General features: G+C 41.0%; 1 protein-coding gene across 1 annotated transcript in view; it reads right to left on the bottom strand.

Moving 5' to 3' along the window:
- LOC146789673 (homeobox protein E30-like) overlaps positions 1–23,772 on the bottom strand; it is a 586,669-nt gene that overhangs the window by 154,679 nt on the left and 408,218 nt on the right. The window contains exon 2 of the mRNA XM_085631985.1: positions 21,784–21,866. Coding sequence (XP_085488111.1) covers positions 21,784–21,866 — 83 coding nt within the window. The remainder of the gene's footprint in view (positions 1–21,783; positions 21,867–23,772) is intronic.

Here is a 23,772-nt window from a genome sequence, read left to right on the forward strand (position 1 = left end):
CCACAGTGGCACCTGCGAGGAAGGGTATGAATGTCTCGTGGATAAAGGAAACAAGCAAATCGCTGGGCAGAAAGGTAGGAAAAGCAGGAGCTTCTGAAGGAAATAGAGATACAGGGACTAACGAGGGTAAAGAGAATGTCTCCGTGAGCCTTGTGCTCGGCTGGCGCCTCGGGCATGTTTACTACGGGAACACATGGGAATGCAAAGCCATTAATCAAGCAGGATGGCTCTATCTCCCTTCACGCCCAGGGAGGAGGGAGATGCGAGCAGAGCATCAAATGGCTGGGTGAGAAGGGAGGGGGGAATGCAAGGGTCAAAGCGGCGAAAGTGAAAGTAATCGAGCAGAGCATCAAAGGGCTGGGTGAGAAGGGAGGGGGGAATGCAATGAGCAGAGGAGCAGCTGTGCACGTGCATGTGATCGTGCACTCAAGGTTTAGGCCAGCCAAAAGACTGTTGGTAGCACTTTGAAAATCCCACATATAAAATGTCTCTTCGAGCCTTTGGCTCAGCGAGACCTAAAAAGGGGGGGTTGCCGGTGAAGAGCATGCACTCTATGCAATTTTTTGTCAAGTCAAAAGCAATGCACGGATATTGTAGTGATTCAGGCCTTCAGAGACAGAAAGGCTATTTATTCATCTGGAGCCACGGGATGTCATCATTAAGGCCATGTTTCCATGACTGTAAACGAAACACCCAGCATTGTTCCCTAACATGAAGGTCATGGGAAAGATCCCCTTTCCTCTTTTTCATCACTTCAAGTACAGTCCATTTAAGATCACGGTCTGTATGGTTTTTCTCGAGGAAGTGTCTTGTCAGTTTTGTATTTTCTTTTTTGCAGCGGAAAGTGCTGCGATGTTCATTGATGCGTGTCTTGACCTTTCTTGTAGTCATACCCACATACATCAAATGGCAAGAGCACATCAGGAGATACACCACGTTCTCAGTGTTACAATTGCTAAAATTGCGCAATACCCATGGTCTGTTTGTGCCTATGTCGACCTCTTTCATTGTGCTGGTGAATTGACAGGCCACACATGCGCCACATGGTGAATGTCCCTTGGGGCGGTCGTGGTTCCAAAGGGTGGACTGGTCGTCTCTGAACGATAAGGGACTTTTGGCATTGACTAGTTCGTCCCTAATATTGCGGCTCCTTTTGTATGCAAAAAGGGGCTGAGCCCATGTGATAGCGCCTGTATTAACCCCTTCGGTGCTCATGACGGAACGGTTCCGTCATGAGCCACGGTTGAGCTGTGCTCATGACGGAACCGTTCCGTCATGACCACGCCCGCGCAGGAAAAGATCAGCACAGCAGGGGAATCCGTCCAGCATGGAAGGGGTTAAGGATATGCCATTTCTTCTTGATTATGTTTTGAATTTTGTTCGAGGTTGGTGTAAAAGTCGTAACACAGACTGTCCTGTCTGTTTTTTGTTTTTGTATGTCTTCCAGGAGTGCTTCTCGATGGTTGTTTTTTGCGCGTTTCTTAGCATTGCGTACCACTTTTTTGGGGTAGTGTCTAGCCACAAGTTTCTCCTCGAGTGAGTCAGCTTGTGACAGAAAGTCTGATATATCAGAACAATTTCTGCGGATGCGCAGAAATTGTCCCACAGGGAGATTTTGCCTAAGGGATTTAGGGTGGTAACTTTTGTACAGCAACAGACTGTTTTTGTCTGTTGGTTTCGTGTGGACCTTAGTTCGAACGCCCTCCTCCGTGAGCTGGATGTCTAAATCAAGGAAGGTAGCGTGTTCTTTATCAATGGTGTGTGTGAATCTAAGATGTGTGTCAATTCCATTCACCCATTCCACAAATTGAGTTGCTTCCTCCATTGTACCGCTCCAGACAATCAGGACGTCATCAATGAATCGTTTCCAAGTTCTTAGCTTGGTGAGAAATGGGTTATGGTCTGCAAAGATATGGTCCTCCTCAAACTGGCGGACGTAGAGGCATGCCAGACTTGGGGCAAAGGTACTGCCCATCGAAGTGACCTTGATTTGATGGTAAATAATATCGTTGAAATCAAAGAAATTCTCAGTGAGGGCAATTTCGGCACATTCCATAATGAAGATGATTGGTGTAACATAGTTCCATTCCTGTTCAAGGAGTATTTGCCCAACTACTTCCAGTGTCTGTTGTTGTGGGATACTCGTGTAGAGTGCTTCTATGTCCATAGTTATCAGTATATCTTTACTGGGATTAATAGACATATCCCGAAGGTGGCATAAGACATCTTTTGTGTCATGAAGATAGGATTTATAGGTTTGAACAATAGGTTTAAGGAACCAATCGCAAAATTGTGAAAGTGGTTCTAGCACGGATCCGATTCCCGAGACAATTGGTCTGCCCGGTGGTGGAAATTTGTTTTTGTGTATTTTGGGCAAAATATAGAACCGTGGAGTCCTGGGATCATCGTTGCTTAAAAATTCTGCCTCGTGCTTTGTAATCCAGTCATTACTGACGGCCTCGCAGATCATTGTTTTAATGCGACTTTGAAGTCGAGCTGTAGGGTCCCTCTGGTACACTTCATAAACGATGTTGTCTGAAAGTAATCTCAAGCACTCCTTTTGGTACATTGCAGAGCTCAGAAGGACTGTAGCCCCGCCTTTGTCAGCCGGCTTTATAACAATGTTGTTGTTTTGTTTCAAATTTAGCAAGGCTGTTCTCTCCCCCTTTGTGAGGTTTTGGAATCCGTTTGTGTTATGGAAATCGATCTTCTCTACTTCAGTTAGAACCGCCTGTTCGAAAGTGAGGACATGGCAAGGAACATTTTTTGATGGTGGCGTGAATGTGGACTTCTTCCTGAGGTCAGTATGACCATCGCTTTCCTGATTGTCCATATCTTTTTCTCCAAAAAATGCATGCAGTCTGATTTTTCAAAAAAACTGGGCAAGTTCAACATGGAGGTTAAATGAGTCGTTGTTTGGCGTAGGAACGAATCCGAGTCCCTTCTGAAGAATGGACTCCTCGTCCTTGGAAAGTTGGCGGTTGCTCAGGTTAACGATATTAGTTATTCCCGGCTCGTCGATGCGACACTGCCTCTCCCCCTGCTCCTTGTTACCGCTCCCGGTATTTCGGGTGTCTGGTCTTCCCATCGGACCCTGGTCTCTCTTCTTGGTCTTTGCTTTCCCCTTCCTCTGCCCCTGCCCCTGCCCCTGGATAAAAAAGGCTGGGGACCTGGAAGATAGCCAAAGCCTGGTGGGTAGTAAGGTTGTTGCCAGTAGTTGTATGGGGTCCTAGGTGGCGCATACATCTGATGGTTCTGGAATTGTCTCTGATTCATTCCATGGACCGGTCCTCCTATGTTTTCCTCGTCGCTGCTCCCTGAGGTACTTCTGTCATCTCCGGAACTAAAAGTCCAGTTTTGGGGTGTTGGTCTGAACCGCTGCTGTTTCTTCACAGCCTGTGTTTGAGGTGCCTGGTAATAATATTCATCTGTAGTTTAAGGGTAGACGGTATCCCTATTGAACTTCTGTACATCCTTCTTCAATTTAGTAATCTTCCTCTGGGTTAGGTATTCACGATATTCAGAGTGATCTTGGTTTATCTCATCAAGCTTCTTCTTGAATATCTTGATATCGACTGTTGTTTTGAGCCGTCCCTCACTCTGTTGAGTCTCTATCAGAAGGGCATCTGCCAGTTCTCTCGCTGTGTTAATAATAAGGGCTAGCCAGTCCTTAGTACATTTCCATGCGATTCCAGACCAATCAATACGAAACTCTTTATTGTTTAAGAATAGTCTGGGTTCATTAGTGACAATGAGACCGCTAGGAGCTGTGTTCTTCGCCGGGGAGGAAGGACGTATAATCTACAGGTGATTCCGTGGAGAGCGCACCTTGACGAAGTAAGTGTGTGAGTGTATGAAGAAAGAAGGCCTTTCCAGGACATCTTCCTGAGATGGCCCACAGTGTTTTTTGCTAGCATGCCTCTGATTAGTCACTTTTGTATCCCCTAGAGTGTGACTACAGGGGCTATCCTCATTCCAACTCCCATGGGGCAAGTAGGTTGAAAGAGCAGGGTAAGACCATAGATAATGTCTTATTTTGCTATTTTTGTCAGAATGAACACAGATGTCTGACACTGTATAGTTCACCTTTTAGCCACACACTACAGTTTTACGTATGCGTATGGCTCATGATTGATTCGACCGAGCTTATGTTTTTTGTAAAATCTACACATTTTCATTATTGTTTGTTTGTGTGTTTTTTCTCTTCACAGGTTAATGTACCCTCTTAGTGTTGAGTGACCATAGGTCACCACATCCAGTGGGTAGTCTTTGATTAGACTAGGAGCCCTCCCTTTTTCTATTTGGTCCTGATGAATGCCACGTACCTTTTTGGACAACTGGCAGAAACATGTCGACCTCTAACACAGCCGTGATGGGATAATTAAGGTCCCTACTCACCGCACTTACGTTTTTATTTCCATCTAGTCACCACATTAGAATAAAAAGTTGTCAGGTGCTCTATTATGGCTTTTTAAACTCACATTACCCTCCGGGCCCCCACTTAGTTTAGAAGTGCATCCCTATCTTTAGGTGTATGCCCGCCCTCCACCAAACGCGGTTTTTGGAGGGCGGGGACTGGCAGATGATGAAGCATGACACCAGGTGGTGTGTGATGCCAGTCCGTCACTTTCTGTAATGTGCCCACCTTAGCACTTTCACTTCACATATACTCGGTCATACTCTAGAAGCGGTCTTCACTGTGTTATACATACGAATCATTGAACTAACCTAAGGTCTCAACCCATGCACAAATTGGTAAACACAATATCCCATCTCCTTCTCTGAGATATTCTCTGTCCCACTGAACTGTTTGAAGGCATGCAACAATCTCTCATAGTAAGCATGAAACGATTCTTTTCCTGGTTGCTCTGTTAGAGTATTCAGAATTATTTCTCCACTATAGGTACCACTGCTTAAGGCAAGGAGTGAATACAAGAGACCTGTATGAATGTGGCATTACTGTGGAAACGTCTGTCCTCGGGAAACTATAATTCACCATTGTTGGGGCACTTGTATTTAGTGTGACAAAAAAGGCGCTGGTCTCTGAGAAAACCTCTTGGACCTGTCAATCCCAGTAAGGTTAGAAGTGGAATTTACATTGGAGACACCTGAAGTGTTCCCTTGAATCCCCTGTGAACAGGAGCATATCAGGGTTGGGTTGGGTTAGTGAGTGTAAAGAGGTTTATTCTAGGTTTTTCATTTGCAGTCTGGTACCGGCAATCATTTTCATTATATTACAAAATTCAGGACTACCGGCAAGAGAGTGCTAAGATATGTCCTGTTGTAGGTGAACTCCTCACACATAAACATGGTAAACCTGAGAGTTTTGGGGCAGTCAGATTTATGTCAACCTCTCTGGCATAATGTTACTGCTGGGTAAGTTGCTCTTACTGCATGCAACAATTATAATGCTTTAATGTAATTGAATATACTACTGAAGGTAATACTTTTAGCCGCTATGGCGGTTTTTCTCACTGGGGTTAATACATTTTACAATGAAGTGTGACTCGAGGTGTCACACATAAAATATGACTCTGTCACCATATAAGGTGTTTGTTACCAGTTGTGCCATATTTATGCCCAGAAAGTGCACTGGGGGAAGATGTGGTCAATAGCCAATAGGCTACGAAGATAAGATCACGCCTGCCCTTAGTCAACTTCCGGTTACGTGTTGCATCTAGCAATCCTAGAGTGCACCACTCTGGCCACTGTCAAGATGTCTGAACCCTTTCTTGGATGTTAGGAGCTAGCTTGGTAGCCCAGCCTACAGGTGTGGCTACCTGTGGGCTCCACGGTCATGGGAAAAACGGTTTGCCCACTGGTTTCTCCTCTTTGTTCCCACCTCCAGCCCATCTACCTGAACAGAGGGGCAGCCCTATATGAGTGTGATTGCCGTGTGCCCAACAAAGGTGGCTTCCTCTTTGAAGCTTGCCTTTTGGGCCAACACCCTGTTTGGCTTCCTGCAATGGGCGGCAACACCTCCCTTTGTAACAGGCCTCTATTGTTCCTGACTTTGGGAGTTGTTCACACTACTCCTCAGGGGGGCAGAAGTCTAGGCAACAGGGTGGCATCTTTCTAAAAGTTACTTTTCTTTAAAAGTGGCATTAAATTAGACTTGGGCATCAAGTCGGTTTTAATGCCAAGATTAATTTCATACCTTGAAGTACCTATTTTATTAGTCCCATTAAGATGTTAGCCGGGTTGAGAGGTCAGCCGGTAACTCTGCATTAGCCAATGGGGCTGCTAACTTTTCCACAGCAAAAAAGACGATTTGGGGGTTTTGCTGTTAGGACTTATCAAAGTATATGTCTCACGTCATAATATACAGCTCCTTCCCTTAGGTCGCGATAGTCCTTCCTTAGGGGAGACTTACATTGTTAAGGGAAGTGGTGGCTGTGTCATCGGTTTAAATGGCAAAGTCAAACTAACAGTTTTAGAACTGCTCTTCCGGGTGCAGTGCCTGGAAGCTATTTTGTACTTTGTCATGTGCAGGGTGGCACAATCAGTGCTGCAGATCTGTGTGGACACTCTAAGTTACATGCCCTGGGTACCCTTGGTTTCATATACTAGGGACCTATAAGTAAGTCAGCCTAAGCCAATCGGGGTAGCCAATTCAGCATACATTTTCTACTGAGGTCTAGTTAGCAGGCCTTAGTGCATTCTCAGAGTTGGAAATCCAGCAGCTAATAGTCCAAATGGGGGCAAACAAGTGTGTGATAGTGAACCCGAAAAAGCCTGTTTCCTCACAAGATCAAAAACTGTTTGATGAACCATTCTCAATTCAATATACCTCTTATGAGAGGGGCATTATCTTGGTTCAGCTTGTACTCTTATTTGACTATATTTGTTGGGGTTCAGCTTACCTATCACAGATATAGTAATAAGCTTGTCTTGAGAACTGAGCAAAAGGGGAAAATGCTATATCAAAAAAGGTACATCCTTCATAACAATTAATGGGACCACATGGCTAATACTGCTAACAGCTAATATTGAGGTTTTTAAATTTCTTAGGAAAATGAAATAATACATCTTACTTGCTGATTCCGAAGAAGTACTGGAAGACACAGGAGAATTAAAAGGATTTGAACTTAAATACAATTTCATTCCAAATGTTAGACATAAAACAATGGATTTATTAAGAAAATGCTTCTAAATAAATCAAGGGAGAGTGGATATGGGAAAATTTAAAATATAATATGACTAGACATAAAAAACAGCCCTTAAGAGATTACACAAAACATGTTACGGTGGCGGGGGCAGCTGCTTTAAGGATAGAAACTACTTTTGAGAGGAAAGAACAGGAGCACCCTTCAGATGAAAGTACTTATTTTAGCATTCCCAGGGATGTTGGCCTGCTGGGGTGAGCAGACCACCATGTCTGGGACTGCTTTTTAAATAAATCAGTTTTTTTTAAATGCAGCCCATTTTCCATAAAGGAAAACGGGATGCATTTGAAAAAGAAAAATGAAACTTTTCATTAACATTTTTTTAAGGGCAGGTAGTGGTCCCTGGGACCCCTGCCTGCTCTTAAAAAATATTTTCTCACACACTCACAAACCTTCCCATTTGTGAGTGGTTTACCATCTGCTTGAAGTAGGTGGTAAATTGCGAGTGTTTTGCGGCCACAAAACAAAAGTACATGGCAGTGAGTCTCGCTATTAGGAAGGGGCACCCCTTCCTAATTGCGAGAGTCGCAAACGCTATTTTGCGAGTCAGTGACCCGCAAAATAACGTTTGTATATGCCATTACCCTTTTTGCTGTTGCAAACAGGCCGATCTCCTGTTTGCGAGCGCAAAAAAAGGGTCATACATCTTGTTGTTTGTTCCTCAAATGGGTAATTACCTGATGAGATTTCTTCATTACTAGTAGGGATGGAGCTTGTGTATGGGGATGTCTCATCAGCTCCGAATCTGGCCAATCAACTGCAACCTTGCACTCTGTTCACAAGTCACTGAGAACTACAATCTCAAACAATATATCTAAGTCTTTCCACTAAACTTTTGAGATTTTCACAAATTGCTCAACCTGCCTGTACCATTCAAACAGATTTTCTCTTAGTTTCGGGAAATCATTTGTGAAGGATGTAAGGTCAACCCTGCTCCATGGCACATGTATATGCCCTCCTCCAGGCACCTCTCTCATAAGGAGCACCTGTACATTATCCTTGTCCTCCTGTGTCTCAGAGGGAGGCATCTGTATTCTGACCATTGTGGGCTCCATTTTCTCTGACCATCTAGCTCACACCATTTCCTGACATGTTATCAATTCTCTAATCTGCAATTTCATTCCAGGTGGACTCATGTTGAGACTGTTTCGATCCCTAAAGCCCAGCTTGTAGCTTTTCTGCAATACTTTAGACCTCTGAATGTCAATCCCATGTTTCAGTGCCAACCTTGAAATATGGTCATGAGCCTGTCCTGCACGCCTGGTAATATCTTTAAACAAGAACTGTAGTTCATCCTCTTTATAAACCTCTAATCAGGTCGGACTAAGAGTCCCATCTACCAACTCCTCCATTTCTAGTTTTTATTTTCGCAACATCCCTAAAACTGTCTCTCTGTGGATTTTGATCAGTAGCTTCACGATTTGTGCCGACATTCCCACTAGTCGTTGGGTATCCTTGTTTTTGAGCCTGTCATCAAATTCTCAAACTGAAATACCTGGTTGCTCTGCTAGAGTATTCAGAATTATTTCTCCACTATAGGTACCACTGCTTAAGGCAGGCAGTGAATGCAAAAGGGACCTGAATGAATCTGGCATTACTGTGGAAACGTCTGTCCTCGGGAAACTATAATTCACCATTGGTGGGGCACTTGTATTTAGTGTGAAAAAAACATGATGGTCTCTGAGAAAACCTCTTGGACCTGTCAATCCCAGTAGGGTTAGAAGTGGAATTTACATTGGAGACACCTGAAGTGTGCCCTTGAATCCCCTGTGAACAGGAGCATATCAGGGTTGGGTTGGGTTGGGTTAGTGAGTGTAAAGAGGTCCATTCTAGGTTTTTTATTTGCAGTCTGGTACCTGCAATCATTTTCATTATATTACAAAATTCACGAATACCGACAACAGAGTGCTAAGATATGTCCTGTTGTGGGTGAACTCCTCACACATAAACATGGTAAACCTGAGAGTTTTGGGGCAGTCAGATTTATGTCAACCTCTTTGGCATAATTTTACTGCTGAGTAAGTTGCTCGTAATGCATGCAACAATTATAATGCTTTGATGTAATTGAATATACTACTTTTTGTCGCTATGTCCGTTTCTCTGCCAGGGATTAATACATTTTACAATGAAGTGTCATTCGAGGCGTCACACATAAAATATGAAACTGTCACCATATAAGGTGTTTGGTACCAGGTGTGCCATATTTATGCCCAGAAAGTGCTCTGGGGGAAGTTGTGGTCACTAGCCAATAGGCTACCAAGATCACTCCTGCCCTTTGACAACTTCCGGTTATGGGTGGCATTTAGCAATCCTAGAGTGCACCACTCTGGCCACTGTCAAGATGTCTAAACCCTTTCTTGGATGTTAGGAGCTAGCTTGGTAGCCCAGCCTAGAGGTGTGGCTAACTGTGGGCTCCACGGTCATGGGAAAAATGGTTTGCCCACTGGTTTCTCCTCTTTGTTCCCACCGCCAGTCCATCTACCTGAACAGAGGGGCAGCCCTATATGAGTGTGATTGCCGTTTGCCCACCAAAGGTGGCATCCTCTTTGAAGCTTACCTTTTAGGCCAACACACTGTTCGGCTTCCTGCAATGGGCGGTAACACCTCCCTTTTGTAACAGGCCTCTATTGTTCCTGACTTTGGGAGCTGTTCACACTACTCCCCAGGAGGGCAGAAGTGGAGCCCTCCTCAGCTACAGCCTGCTGCCTTGCCCCGCTGAAGATTATGTACTTTCATTTTTTGAGACTAAGCCCCAAGGTAAATCCTGTGACTGAGTCAAACCAGGAACCTTTATCTGATGAGGGCTTCATTGTAGTCGACCTCAAATCACTCCGAGGTCCTGGTCTGCCATGACTAGTTGACCGCGATTGGTGCTATTTTTATTTCAATCTTAAAAAAATCATATCTCACATTCCCGCTATTGGTGCTTTGTCATTTTGGTGTCATTTTATTTAGTAAAATGTACTCCTTTTTCTAATTTAGTTTTTTTTTAAATTGTGTTCTGTTTTGACTTTATTACTGTTTTGGTACTGCATAAAAGATTTACACATTGCCCCTATATGCTCTGTGCCATAGCTACCAGGGGTTTGAACTCAGGTTCATTTAGTAACTTTAGTGGATTACCCTGACAAGGACTGTAGTTGTTACTTAAGGTGGATACTCGCTCAATTAACGTATCAACTAATTTCATACGAGGATCATAAACAAGATTTTTGTACAAAATGCTGCTAGAATGCCAATAAGTTATATGACCCTATGGGCCAGATTTCGATGGGTGGAAAATCACCCGACAGCTTGTTGAAGGCTTTCTGCCTGACATTGATGGTTTCCCTTCGACCCCCATATTACAATACCGGCTGTTGGAGTTCAACCCGTGGGGGGATTCCGCTGCGTTTAGCGTCGGAATAACATATAATCCCATAATGACGGCAGAGTCAGCCTCGCTTCACCATCGGGCTTATGATGTCACTTTCCCACAGCCTTTCCATGTCGGCCTTTCTGACATGAAAAGGCTGTCGAAAAAAAGTGACTTTGGGGGCCCCTAGCAGGACCCATTCCCCCCTGGCCCTCCACAATAGGGTCTGGGGGGCACTTATGGTGCCCCATAAATATCCCTGCACTGCATGGTGCATGCAACATGGTGCAGGGATGTTTACAGCCATCCATTTTTCAATGGCAGCTTATGCTGGGGCCCTGTTGCACCCACTGCACAAGCTGCCATTGAAAAGAGGATGTTTTCGGCCGGGCAGTCGCATCCAAATTCTGTGGGCAGAACCGCTGATTATGGTCAGGTGGTTCCAGTCTGCAGCAGTGTCGGTCAGTGGCAAGTCCGACCGACATTGTAATAACTCTCAAAGTGGGTATTAAATTCAGAGGATATGCCATTCTGACCGATTGTGTTCAATAATAACTCTGTTTTTCAGCCACTTGTTGCCAGTGATGATTAGTACCTCCAACTATTGGTGAAAGGGAGTAAGGACCAGATTTGACAGACAGAGTAGTCTGTCACAAATGTGGTGGAGTACCCTGTCTGCCAAGCTTGCAACCCAGACTGCCACCTTTTTTTGACGGCATTCCCATTGAAAGCTTCCTCTGATGACCCAACTGAGGAGTTGCTGTTGAAGGAAGGGCATTTCACCACCCGTCCTATTTAGGGTGGATGTTGTGATGTCCTTTTTTCTCTACATAACTGCCAGGTAAAACATGGTGGGGGGGGACAGGAAAAAACAAATGATGAACCCCACATCCTGGTAAAAGCTTTCCTGGTTAGTGGGGTCATTACGTTTCTATTTTTTGAATAACAAACTCATACTTTGGAGTTTGTTCTTGACAACCAACATCTTTGCAAAAGTTAGGTGGAATGCTGTCAAAACCGATGGAGGTTGTCCACCAAACATATTTTCCCTTGACAGGATCCACCAAGAAGGCTGTTCCTCTAACAGTACAGACTTCTCTGATGGGCCAGCTGTGATTTTGCAATTTGGTGGATGGTAGTCTTTCAGGGTTCAGGGTACTAGACAAAATGTCCTCTGCCACCTTGACAGACGGAGTACTATCCACCAATCTGGCCCTAAGTCTTACTTGCAAGATTGAAAACTGAAAGAAATACCAGCCGGAAAATAATTATAAGTGTATAGAATGGATATAACCAGCTAATGTACAAATATAATTCATAAATATACTATGGCTTGCACAGAAAAACTGTATTACACCTATTACATGCAGAATGCAAATAACATCTGCGTGATGCAGCTTCATGAGATAATATTTACATACAACTATTGCATGTGGAACAATTCCTTCTAACAGGCAATCTGGTTTCTCTATGTGCTTGAATGTGGCCCCATCAGTGGAAAACATATTCTTGAAATACTTTGCTGAAGAAACATTCTAAATAGTGAAGAGTGGATCACAATCCTTGAATATTATGGCAAATATATAGATGATATTTTTCTAGTGTGGATAAGTAGACGTGAAAATAACACCATCAAACTAACATAAGGAACTTGAATGTGATAGCTCAAGAAACAGATTCACAATTAATACACAAAGGAGTGAGATTATATTTTTGGATGTGGAAGTGGGCATGGGAAGGGAACTATTGGAAGATGAACATTTATACAAAACCTGAATTTGGGAACATGATACTAATGGTGACTAGTTGTCACTATTCAACATTCAAGAGTAAATTCTTTATAGTCAAATGATTAAATTGTAAATAATAATTTTAGGAGGATAATGAGTTGAAAGTTGAAAAAGCAGTATTGATTGATATACCCAAATAGAGAAGATATCAATCTGAAACATTTACCAAATGTGAAAATTAATTTAATTTAATACAGCATAAATTACTGCTGAGATACAATTAGAAGGAATAATCAGAGAGAATGATCATATGTGATCAAATATATTGAACAATTATCCAGAATACACAATTTGGTTTTTAAAAAACTGGAAGTTAGTAGAACATGCTGCAGAACTGAAACAAATATTCAAAGAATGCACAGACTTGCAGCCTATAAGTGGAAATAATTTATGAACTTATCTGATAAGGTCACATCAAAAGCTAAAAACCAGACAAACAGCAATCCTGATAGCGGAAATGGGATTGCGGCCCTGCTTGAACTGTGTTAATTGCACACTGTGTACCATCCTCAGACAGGTAGAAAAAAGAGACTTAATTATAATGCTGTGTGTCAAACCAAAAGCTGTATACACGTGATTAAATATCTATGTGGAATATTTTATATTGTGATGAACTCATTTAGTGAAATTACTGAAGAATGAACAATGCTCTAACATGTGACTGAAGAATCTGAATTCTCTTGTGGATAGTCATTTTCAAAGACAATACAATCTATTACAAGTTTTAGATTTGGGGTTTTTAAAAACCAAATTCACAAGGAGGAAATATGAAAAGGGTTTTATTAAAAAGAAAGCTATTTTGGATTGAAAATCTGGAAACACAACATCTGTTTAATAAAGTAGTGGATTTAAGATGTTTGGCTTTAATACGTTTTCTGAGATACTAGACATAACTGAAAGAGAATTGAGAAAACATTCACACCACAGAGATGGAATAAACAAAAACGAAATATGGAAAAACAAAACTGATGTATAAGGGTAGCAAAAAAGAAACAAACTCTAGCACAATTACACTGTGTATAAGTATTCAGGGGCAACAGCAAACATTGAGGGGTAGATTTATTTTTCAGGTGCATCGCCACTGCGCTATGCAATGGGGCAAAAGGGTAATGCAACTGCTAAGTCAGATTTATCAAGCCACGCAAGACCACCTTGCATGGCCCAGTGTGGCTTGATAAATCTAGAGTAACACATCTCAGCACAAATCACTGCGTTGCGTTACTCTGCCCCAAGGAGGAATTCAATTGGTAAAGCATAGGTGTTGCCATGCATCCACCCATGGATTTTGCCGCTTTCCTAGATTTACCATTACTGGTAGACCTAAGAATGCAAAACACAGTGAATCCTCGGATCTAGCATGCTAGAGACAGCATAAGGAGGAACAGGAGGAGAGATAACCAAGTCGCTAGCAGGGAGGTCCTTTAATTAGGACAAAATGCCATCACCCACCAAGGTGGCATGCTTCATCATCTGGGATTCTCCTCTTGGCGGAGAATCCTAGCTCCGCCGAGGGCTACAATCCCTCACTGTGAGGGAGGAACTCAGGGATGTTTTAAGATTTCTACTCTACGGAGGATATACTAAATCCTGCAGATGAGGAGCTTAAAATTGGTTGGGTAGAAAGCGTAGTGCAAGAGAAAAGAAACTCAGAATGTGAGGTAAGTGATGTTAAAACTAACTACTAGGAGTGAGAAAAACTTTCTTGGTTCATTCCTAGTGTCAGGATTAAAAACAGTGCAACTGCAGTGTAAAAATATTAGCTACTGCTTGTGACAGATGAACCAGGTCAACATGTTTCGGCCTATATGACCCATAGAGGTGTCATGGCCTTCTTCAGGACCTACAGACAAAGTGCTACTGCGTTGAGTGTGAGAAGTGAAAAAGTAATACGTGTAAATGGTAATAAAGGTAAAAAATGGATACCAAACCAGTAATCCCACGTTTGATGACCACGATTTACTGGTTTTACCTATGGGAAGATCAAAATGACAAGAAAAATCAAATGCAGATGTCCCAATATATACAAGGTCAACAAAGAAGTAGGTGACCAAAGTAATGTGAGACGTGTCCTCATCACAGGTCTGCCATCAAAGTTCAGTTGAAGATAAAGAACTGCAGAAAAGTTTATCTTACCTGTTTGGTTGCGGATAAGAGGCCTCACCCCAACCTGGAAATAGCTCAGGGAAGAGGCACTGCTCTGAAAGAAGGATATTTGTTTAGTATGTATCGGACCAAATTGACAAAATTCAGTCCGACACTACCTCAAACATGCATTGCATTTAAAAGGATAGTGTATTCTCAGTATTCACCAGGACAACTAAAAAACAGTAATTCGACTTACATATGTTGTAATATGTATAGAGAATGTAGTCACCCCCCAACAAGACAATTCTTAGCGTTTATGAGAAATTGCTCAAAGAGAGGGACAGAACGCCTGTACGATATTGGTAAATGATGGCTTTACTGGCAGCCGTTAGTCAGCTTCCGTTAACATAAAGAAAAATGTAGGTATCTATACCACGTGTAGTAAGCCATGCTGTCCGGTGCGACGTATATGAAAGTTAAAACTGTCATGAGTGGGAAAGCTTATACCCATATGTGCACAGATTGGTGCATATGATCACATTCATGTTAAACAGACAATATGGCTAATAGGCTGATTTGAGGCCCCGTTTAAAAAAAATAAGTATCTAAGTGTACAGCAGTGTGCCGTTAGTTTATCTGATGCTCTCAAATGGGCACTATGAAGACACAACAACTCCATTGTAAGAGCATAACAAACGCGACCACTGACTGCGTCATGCATGGTTTCTATAGTACTCCGAGTTACCCACGTTCTGCCCGATCTCATCATTGAAAGCAAAATAGAGCGTTGCTGCAGCCTCTAGCTTAAATATCGCTGCAGCCGCTAACTTGAATATTGGGCAGCTCGGTCATCTAACGCTGTAACCAATAATATGAAACTTAGGAAAACAACTGAAAAATACTATCAGGCCGCTGTGGCGGCTAGAATCAGTCAACACAGTAAGCACCGAAAGTAAGCCGAAAGTTAGCTAGCACTTCGCCAAAGTGGCTAGATAACATCTAAACCAGCATGATCGCCTAGCATGCATAGCCAAAATTTGTAATAACAAAGGTAATGTGTGGCATACCTGTCCGTTGGTACCCCAGGCGGTCAAAGAGCTGGGACTGTTGGTAACCTACTGGCATTATGGCAGAAAATAAATAGACTTTACCAGACGTAAGCATGTATGTGTGACGCTTCTCCAGACATCAGTTCCTCTTGGGAAATGTAGTTCCACGTTAGGTGTCTATAGATATCTCTGCGGAATTGAGATGTACAGCATCATTCCCGTAGTAGTTCATGGGAACTGTAGTATTGTGGTTAGTGTGTCATGAAACCCGAGGATTCTCTGTGTTTTGCATTAATGTTTGGGAAATCAGCCCTCGCTGGTCTATAAACGTCCCTTGGACCCCCCCCCCCCTCTTCCTTCTTAGTTCTTAGACCAAGGAATGCTTCAAAATGCTATGCCTCCCTAGGTGAGGCATAACAATGTGCCCTGTCCTGCACAAAAGTCAATCCTGTCCGCAACACAGGCACCCTTGCACCAGGGCGCAAGGGTGCCTGCGTTAGCGCTAGGCAGCAGTTTGGACACCAACATGAAGAAAGGACAGGAATGTGCTTTATAATGTTAAATAAGACTCATTCCTGCCCTTTCCCATTCACGGAGCGTATGAAAGTTTGATAAATCTGCCCATGAATATATTTGATGGATGGTCTCAATTGTTTTGAATGCTTCATTGGTGAAATTATTACTAAATATTATAACCTGAAAGAGGAATAAACTGAACCTTTGCTTCTAATGATCTGATTCAAATTGTTTCTAGTTTATTCTTATGATTACTGTTTTGCTTGTGTTTAGAGAAAATATTTGTGATTATTCTGCTGTACTGGGTTACATACCCGAAATGCATAAAGGACACATCTTGAGATTGGAGGAAGTTTTGAACTTTTGAGAATTAAAGTGAATTATTAAAAAGGGATTGAAATATTTTATAATGAATTATTAAGGCAATACCATGAGAATATGAACTGGGTGGCATTCTCTTTTTGAGTGTGTTGGTCCTACAGAAGGAAGAATTTCCATCTGGGTATTGCTTAGGTGATATTTTGAGACATTTCACCATGGCTACTTGAGAAATGCACTGCTACTGGAGGTAGGACCCACAGAGTTTGTGGCCAAGGAGATTTATTGAAATAGTATTTAGCAAAGTCTGAGTAAACCAGACATTCCTCTATATCTGAATGTGGCTTTTTTAAATGCAAACATTGGGAAAGGTACTAATTTTTGTTTTGCCAACATGCAGGATCGTCTGGTGTTTTTGTGTGATCCTTTTAACTTTGTCAGAGAGTAGGTTGTAAACAGTCACATGTGTGGCACTATATAGCTTTTCTTTAATGTGTTTTCATGTAAACCCTACATTCTTATTTAGGCCCCACGTTGTAGCCTGTAACAGAACGTTTTTGGGGTAACCCCATTGGCTAAGCTTGTTTGTCACATCAATACCTTTTTTAAGAAATCATTTTTAGCCTTGGAGAAGTTTTTGCCCACAAATGTACATATATTTCCCATAAGGTATGTGCTCATGTAGTTGTTTTGGTTGAAGCTGACGAAAGACAGCATGGAGGTGTGGTTGTTTGGGTTTGTGTGTATCTGGATACCCAGGAGATTGTCTTCTGGGAAGGTAACTAAATCCAAGACAGTTATATAATTGGTGTCAAACTAATAGATTTACCTGAGATGTGATCTTGTTAATTTATCTTTCGAGCACTCCCTCTATATAGGGCGATAATAGAAACACATCACTGGTGTATTTTCTTCCACATTTAATATAATGTTTAAACGAGCTGGTCATGTAAGATATGTGTTCTTTTGAATCTGCAGGTGAATAGATTTGTCATAATGAAGCAAACAGCTCTCCAATTAATATCCCTTGATGTGAAGGTACAAATGATCTGAAAATTGATCTAAAAATGTTCTTGGTCAGTGCTAGCTCAATCCAGCGTACAATAAGTAATAAGTCTAATTGCCAAATCATGGTGCCATTTTGTGGTGCTTAACGTTTCCCCCTCTCTAAATATGCTTATCATTTGATTCTTAATCCATAATACAGTTGTAAAAAATCACACAAATGCAAGTGTATAGTGATTGTAACAGAACAGTTGATATGCTCAAAACCAACAAAGAAATATAAAAAGGGTAAAAAAACATTTCATCCTCTCTTTGAGGTGTGGCAGCCTGAGGGATGCTTGCATGTAGCACCTCTTTGTCAAGATCCAGTTACAGCTTCAAGTGTCAAATGTATGTCCTTTGAGATCCATGTTGTCTGTAATTAAAGAGGGCATATTCTAATTAAAGGAGGCACGTGCAGGGCATGTTAAAGATGAAAAATTCAGGAAATTTTGAAATTGGTTCTACATTAGAGTTTATGCCACACACAATAGATCAGCGAATGGAGTTATTTTATTCTTGTGGACTTTGGGAAAATGTAGAATATTGCAATGTGGGGTTTATTTATTAATGAGGAAGGTTCCCTCCCCAGCTCATATCCTTACACACAGTAAAATAGAAATTATGTTTATAAACAAAAAACATGAATTGCTTTTTTAAACCACAGAGTCCTGGACTTATGAAGTCTGTTTTCTCAGACTTGGAGGTTAGATAGCTCATGCCTAGTTTACTTCCACATAGCAACAATAAATCAGATAAAGTTCAATGAACAAAATTCAGAAACATCTTTCTTTTCAGCTTCATGCGCTTTAGACTCATTGTGCTGTTCTGAACCCATACATTTAAAATGTCACTTTCTGTGCAACACTGAGATATTAGTCTTACTGATTGTTGATGTTGTTCTAAGTATTTTGGATGGCAGCTGGTTGGGTAGTGTGGGCCATGTAGAGGGTTAAGTGCCTCAATACTTGTCTTGATACATGTGTTGCTGTATATGGCCGGCCACATGTGTTTATCTCCCATCTTGCCCATTTGGATGGAAAGTGAGATGAGGTTCTGGAATGAATCTGCTCCACACTTTCTGATTGAAAGAAGCATGCAAAACTTGGATCCTCTAAATCTTGTCTCATACGTGTGCTGTGTGTGAAAGTGTGCAATTCATTCCTCTTCTGTGTTCCACATCAACACAGGGTTGTAGAGAGATTTGCTGGATGGAAACAGCATCTCCATTCACCAGTATACTGACAAAATACAGTCTTATTTCAAAGTCTTTCTTCTTCTAATATCTTGTGTTTCTGTTACACTCAGCACAGAGAGCTGGATGACTTCTTCCCGTTTCGACAAACATTTAGAGTCCAAATTTACTCTTTGTTCTTCTCCTTCCAAAACAGTTGTAGTAGAAACCTGATTGCCCAAACTATCTCTAAATAGAATCTCTCCTATTCTGATTTCAGGCACTTAGTCCCTTTGGGTAATATTGGATTCTATTTTAACCTTCCAAGAACATATTTTGAAAGGGCCCAGGCAGCCATATTTATCTCAAGCTGAGAAATTGAGCAACACACTGTGTCTGCTCTAACAAGCCTCACATTGCAGGCAAATTTAAAGTTTCTCCATATGGATGGTGCCAAATCCCTTCTAGCTGATCTCCATATTCCTTGCACAATCACCAAGATACTCTAGGTACTATGCAGACTGATCTGTATATGTAAAAAACTAAATGCATCTGGTGGTTGTTGTTAGTTGTGTAGAGTCTAGGCGCCTATCTTGGACATCTCTTAAAATTTTAATGCTAGCACACATAGTCAAGTCTTTTCTTCTTTTGGTTCTAAGCCATGGACTGTTCATCTGCCTGTTCTTGCAATAGTGCCTTTCCCCGGTCGTATAAAGGAAAGAATTCAACTTGAATTTTTCAACAAATACTTCCACATGTTGACACATTCTTTTAGCCAGGCTGCCCCTTCTCTTCATGGTTATTAGTTTTCCAGCTTCTCAGTGGGCTGTCGTGTTTGAATTTATTTCAGTTTTTTTTATCTTTTATGTTGAGAGAGTATTTTGGGTTGGAATTGGTGGAATCATGTTGGCAGACCAACTTATTAAGAAGAGAAGATAGTATCCTTTTCATGTGTTGTAGTTCCATTTATTTTTTAATATTGTATATCTCTTTACTAACCCATTGATTTTGGTTCATGCATTATTATATGCATTATTTTATTATAAAATGAATGTACATCAATTTAAATTAAAGATCACTAGATTATGCTAATCCTATCTGTCCTAGGAAGTCACCAAAACAGTTCAGTCAAATCCAGCTCTTTCAGAATTGGATAACTATAGCTTTGGGACAAGTAATGACAGTCAACTTCAAGTCCCCTTATGCCACAACAATGCTCCACTCTTATTTCAGTTGTAAATCTTTAAAATTTCCAACATCACTGCATTGCAGCAACAGCAACTTTCAATTCACCATTTGGAATTTGCAGTCCTATAATTTTGTTTAAGAAATAATCACAAAAGAGTCAAATCATAGGAAGTGACTGTCTCTTGCTGAAACAGCAGTACAACGTTTTGAATAGTTGATTTATTTGATTCCTCAGACTTTTGAAATTAAAAATAACTTTATATTACACAGCACAAATGTAACACATATCCTCCTCCTTAGAAGATACCACATACAGTAATCAAGAATTAGTAGATAAATTCATACTTTTATACATTGAAGAACCTAGTGATAGTATCTTCAGGTCTAGATCTTGCTAGTGAAGTGAACATACATTATTCACATTCATTAGATAGCGGTTTGAAATTAAAGTCTACTTTCAAATTGAAACTTCCAAATGAAAATAATATTGATGTCTTCCAAAAATGTTTCTTAAGTGCTTTAGATTCCAAAACTCTAAGATAAATATGAGTCAAAGAGAGATGAGTATTAATAAATGCTAGACAGAAAGCAAGAGCATTATTATAAGGCCATTAGAAAGGGGAAGGAGTGGTGTTCCTAAACTAAACTGACATGACCAAGAGGAGGAAAAGGCATTGAAATGATAAACAATCTTGTTAGAACTTCACAATCAGAATTAATTTATACACACAAGGAATTTTAATTACCACAAAATGCTTCGATCTGGGTATCCTTGATGATGATGAATTTTGCTATTTGAACGTCTTCTATGTGAAAACTACCCTAATATCATTCTTGTTCAATATATTATTTCAGGTATTTGCTCCTTAACCGAATGCTTGTCTGAATTTATTTATATTTTCATTGCACTCGTAAAACCCTTCCTCCATATATTAAGGACACTGACAAACTTTAAAATGTATTTATGATATCCATTTGTATGAGATGTGATCCTGGTAACAATTAATCTAAACTCTCTACAGGCATGCATCAGACATAAATATTGTTTATTTGAAATGAGACAGTTTCTAAATACTTCGTCAGCCACTTTCCTTGCACTTGTTCATAACAACATGTTGATCGATGTTGCCGATTTAACTCTCAGCATTAATGATTCCTTAAATGAATACATTAAAAAAATAAAGGAGACTTGTTGAAACACCTCAGGGGCACATCATTGTGCTATGAGTTTCCCTTCTCTCAGGCAAATTTACTATGTGTCTATTATTTGATGAGAAAACATCTAGGGAAGCCAATCAGAGATTTGAGAACAATGTGATAGTTTGGCTATGTTTCTAGATGATATTGTTATTATATGGAATGGTGTTGTCAGGATTCCTGCCACAGCTCACCTCTCTGGACTATAACAATATTCCGGCATTACTTATACCATTCCTCCCAACACTTATGAATAAACAAACATCTTGTACCCTGACTTTTGAACATATTATATGCTGTTGGTAATAGCTAGCTGCAGCTGTTGCTCTTCAGTTTGTTTGAAAAGGCTTAATAGCTTTTACCAATGTTTTATCATGCGTATGCAAGGTCAGGTTTCAGGCACCATGGAAACATCCAGAAAATCCACCAGAATAAGCATCAAGCAACCGGCATAGATGACCACAATGTGCACCTTCCGGAAGACAGCCCCCATCAAATTAATTCCCTGCTACTGTTCCTTACTATAAGCAATTAGAATACGACCTTTGTGAACATTCTAAAACACCTTCTAGAAGGCAGTCTCATCAAATTAATCATCTGTACCTGTTCGTTGCTATAAGCAATTAGAACGCAACCTATGTGAACATTCTAAAACACCTTCTAGAAGACAGCCTCATCAAATTAATCATCTGCACATGTTCCTTGCTATAAGCAATTTGAAATCAACCTTTGTGAACATTATAAAGCATCTTCCAGAAGTCTGCCTCATCAAGATAATTATCTGCTCCCGTTCCTTGTTACAAGCAATTAGAATGTGACGTTTATGAACATTCTAAAGCAGTCTTATTTAAATACCGTCCACACTCCTCCCCTTCGCCTATCTTGTTTGCCTGCCACTTACCTGTTTCCTGGCTTCTAGGACTCTGTCTTGCCAGCTTCCTTGATCCTCCTGCTTCGACCTCACCGCAAAGAACGTCTCGCAACCTGGATGGAAAAAAGAACAAAAAGAAAAGGAGAGATGCATTAACAGACTTCATTTTACCACATGCTGTGCTCAGTCTCAACATTGTGCTACAAACAAAGGTAACCAGTGTTTTTGTTCAACTTGTACATACTGTTGGCAGGGCTCTGCCAAAGAGCACTTGGATGAAGCTAACTCCATCTAAATTTGCTTGTGGGTTTGATGCTGAAATCATAGTCACTACAGTTTCGAGAACTTTGATGAAGGGCCCTCTATGGACAATCTAAATAAAAACAAAACAACAACAAAACTAAAGCTTGGTTGAGATTTGAAAAGCTTTTGTGAGGTGATACCTAAAGAGATAGAGTTAATACTAGACTAAAGCCTTATTATTTGTTTTCTTATAGGTACTTTATCTGCCTGTACCATTCATAAGACTGATGTGAATGCCTGCTGCAGTGTTGCTGTTGAGTAGACGAGCCACAGTATCTTTGACTCTACACGCAGTGTCTCCTCCTGTAAACCGATGGCAAGTCTGGGGAGGATTCGGGAACTAGCGTTGCCGTCCCAGTGGAATCATCTGGGATCCAGGTAGGTGGCTTATAACAGGTACAGCTTGAACTCCATACGTGTTTGTAGTCACAAACATATTATCTTGACTGTGATATTTTGGCAGATGACAAGAAAATTCTCATTTGACTGTATAGAAATAACTTTTTTGTAAACTGCATTCCCCATGCCACGTTAGCTTATCTAAAACACCAAGTATAGAAAACCCTTATGGTGAACTATTAATAGCAAAAAGTCTTTGGGCCTCATTTTGAGTTGCCTGTTATTAGATTTAGGAATACTTGGTCCTTGAATCTCCGACTCTGACCAGTAACCCAACACAAAAAAACAGGGAAACCGAGCAAATTCCTAAAGGTCATTCTACACATGATTCCAACGTCCTGAAGATGGTCTAGCTGATGTTTATGCCACATAGACCGAAACGTCGACAATCCCACCTAGTTTTGCTCAGAATTATCTGACTTATGGATATGTTTTCTGTTTAATCAGTTACATTTTCTTGTTATTATTTGAAAGAGGCGTTCACAATAAGCAACAATGAGGTGTTTGTAATATCGAAATATTTGGAAATCCCCAGTTGCGTTGTGTTGCTTTATGTGAATCTGTATACTAGTTTTTGTACCCTTTGAAATATTTTCTTAATATAAATTCACTTTGCTGAAATATATACACCTGTGTAAGACTGTTTGTTAATAGATGTATTCTAATTGAAATAAGTCAATTTGATTTCTAATTAATTGGAATGTGAGCTACTGGATAGAGCTTGCCACCATTGTTTGTAGATTGAATGCCTATTAATGTATAATTTAGTAAATCCCTTGTAGGCACATTTACTCATTAATACTTTGATCACCCAAGCCTCCAAGGGTAAATTGGGTTTCCCACTTCTTCTTATATTAAAATAGTATAGCAGTAGCGCCACCATTTTCAGGAGGGCCACCCTGCCTGCCACTGACAGCGGCAGCGTCTTCCAAAACTCCATGGAGGAACGGAGGGATCGGATCACTCTACCCATGTTGTCGTCCAAGAGGTCAGCGGTATCGTGATATATCTTTACCCCTGGGTACGCCAGGCATCTGGGTTCCTAATGGAGGTGGTCTAGGCATCTGGGGGGAGCCTGTTGGGTGCCGCAGGGAATCACAGGCAAAATGTATTATCTTTAATTTGTAGGGGGCCAGTGTTAATACATCTTCAAACACCCGCACCATAACAAGCAACAGATATACATTGAGATTGATACAAGGTGAACATGTGTGTGATGTTTTTCTTACTCAATTTAAGTGCAAAATTAAATAAGCTTGAGAAGGACTGTATGAAAGATTTTTGTTTTAATCTTATAAGCTTCCTTCCATTAGGATT

Source organism: Triturus cristatus, chromosome 10 (genome assembly GCF_964204655.1).
Source record: "Triturus cristatus chromosome 10, aTriCri1.1, whole genome shotgun sequence".
NCBI lineage: Eukaryota > Metazoa > Chordata > Amphibia > Caudata > Salamandridae > Triturus > Triturus cristatus.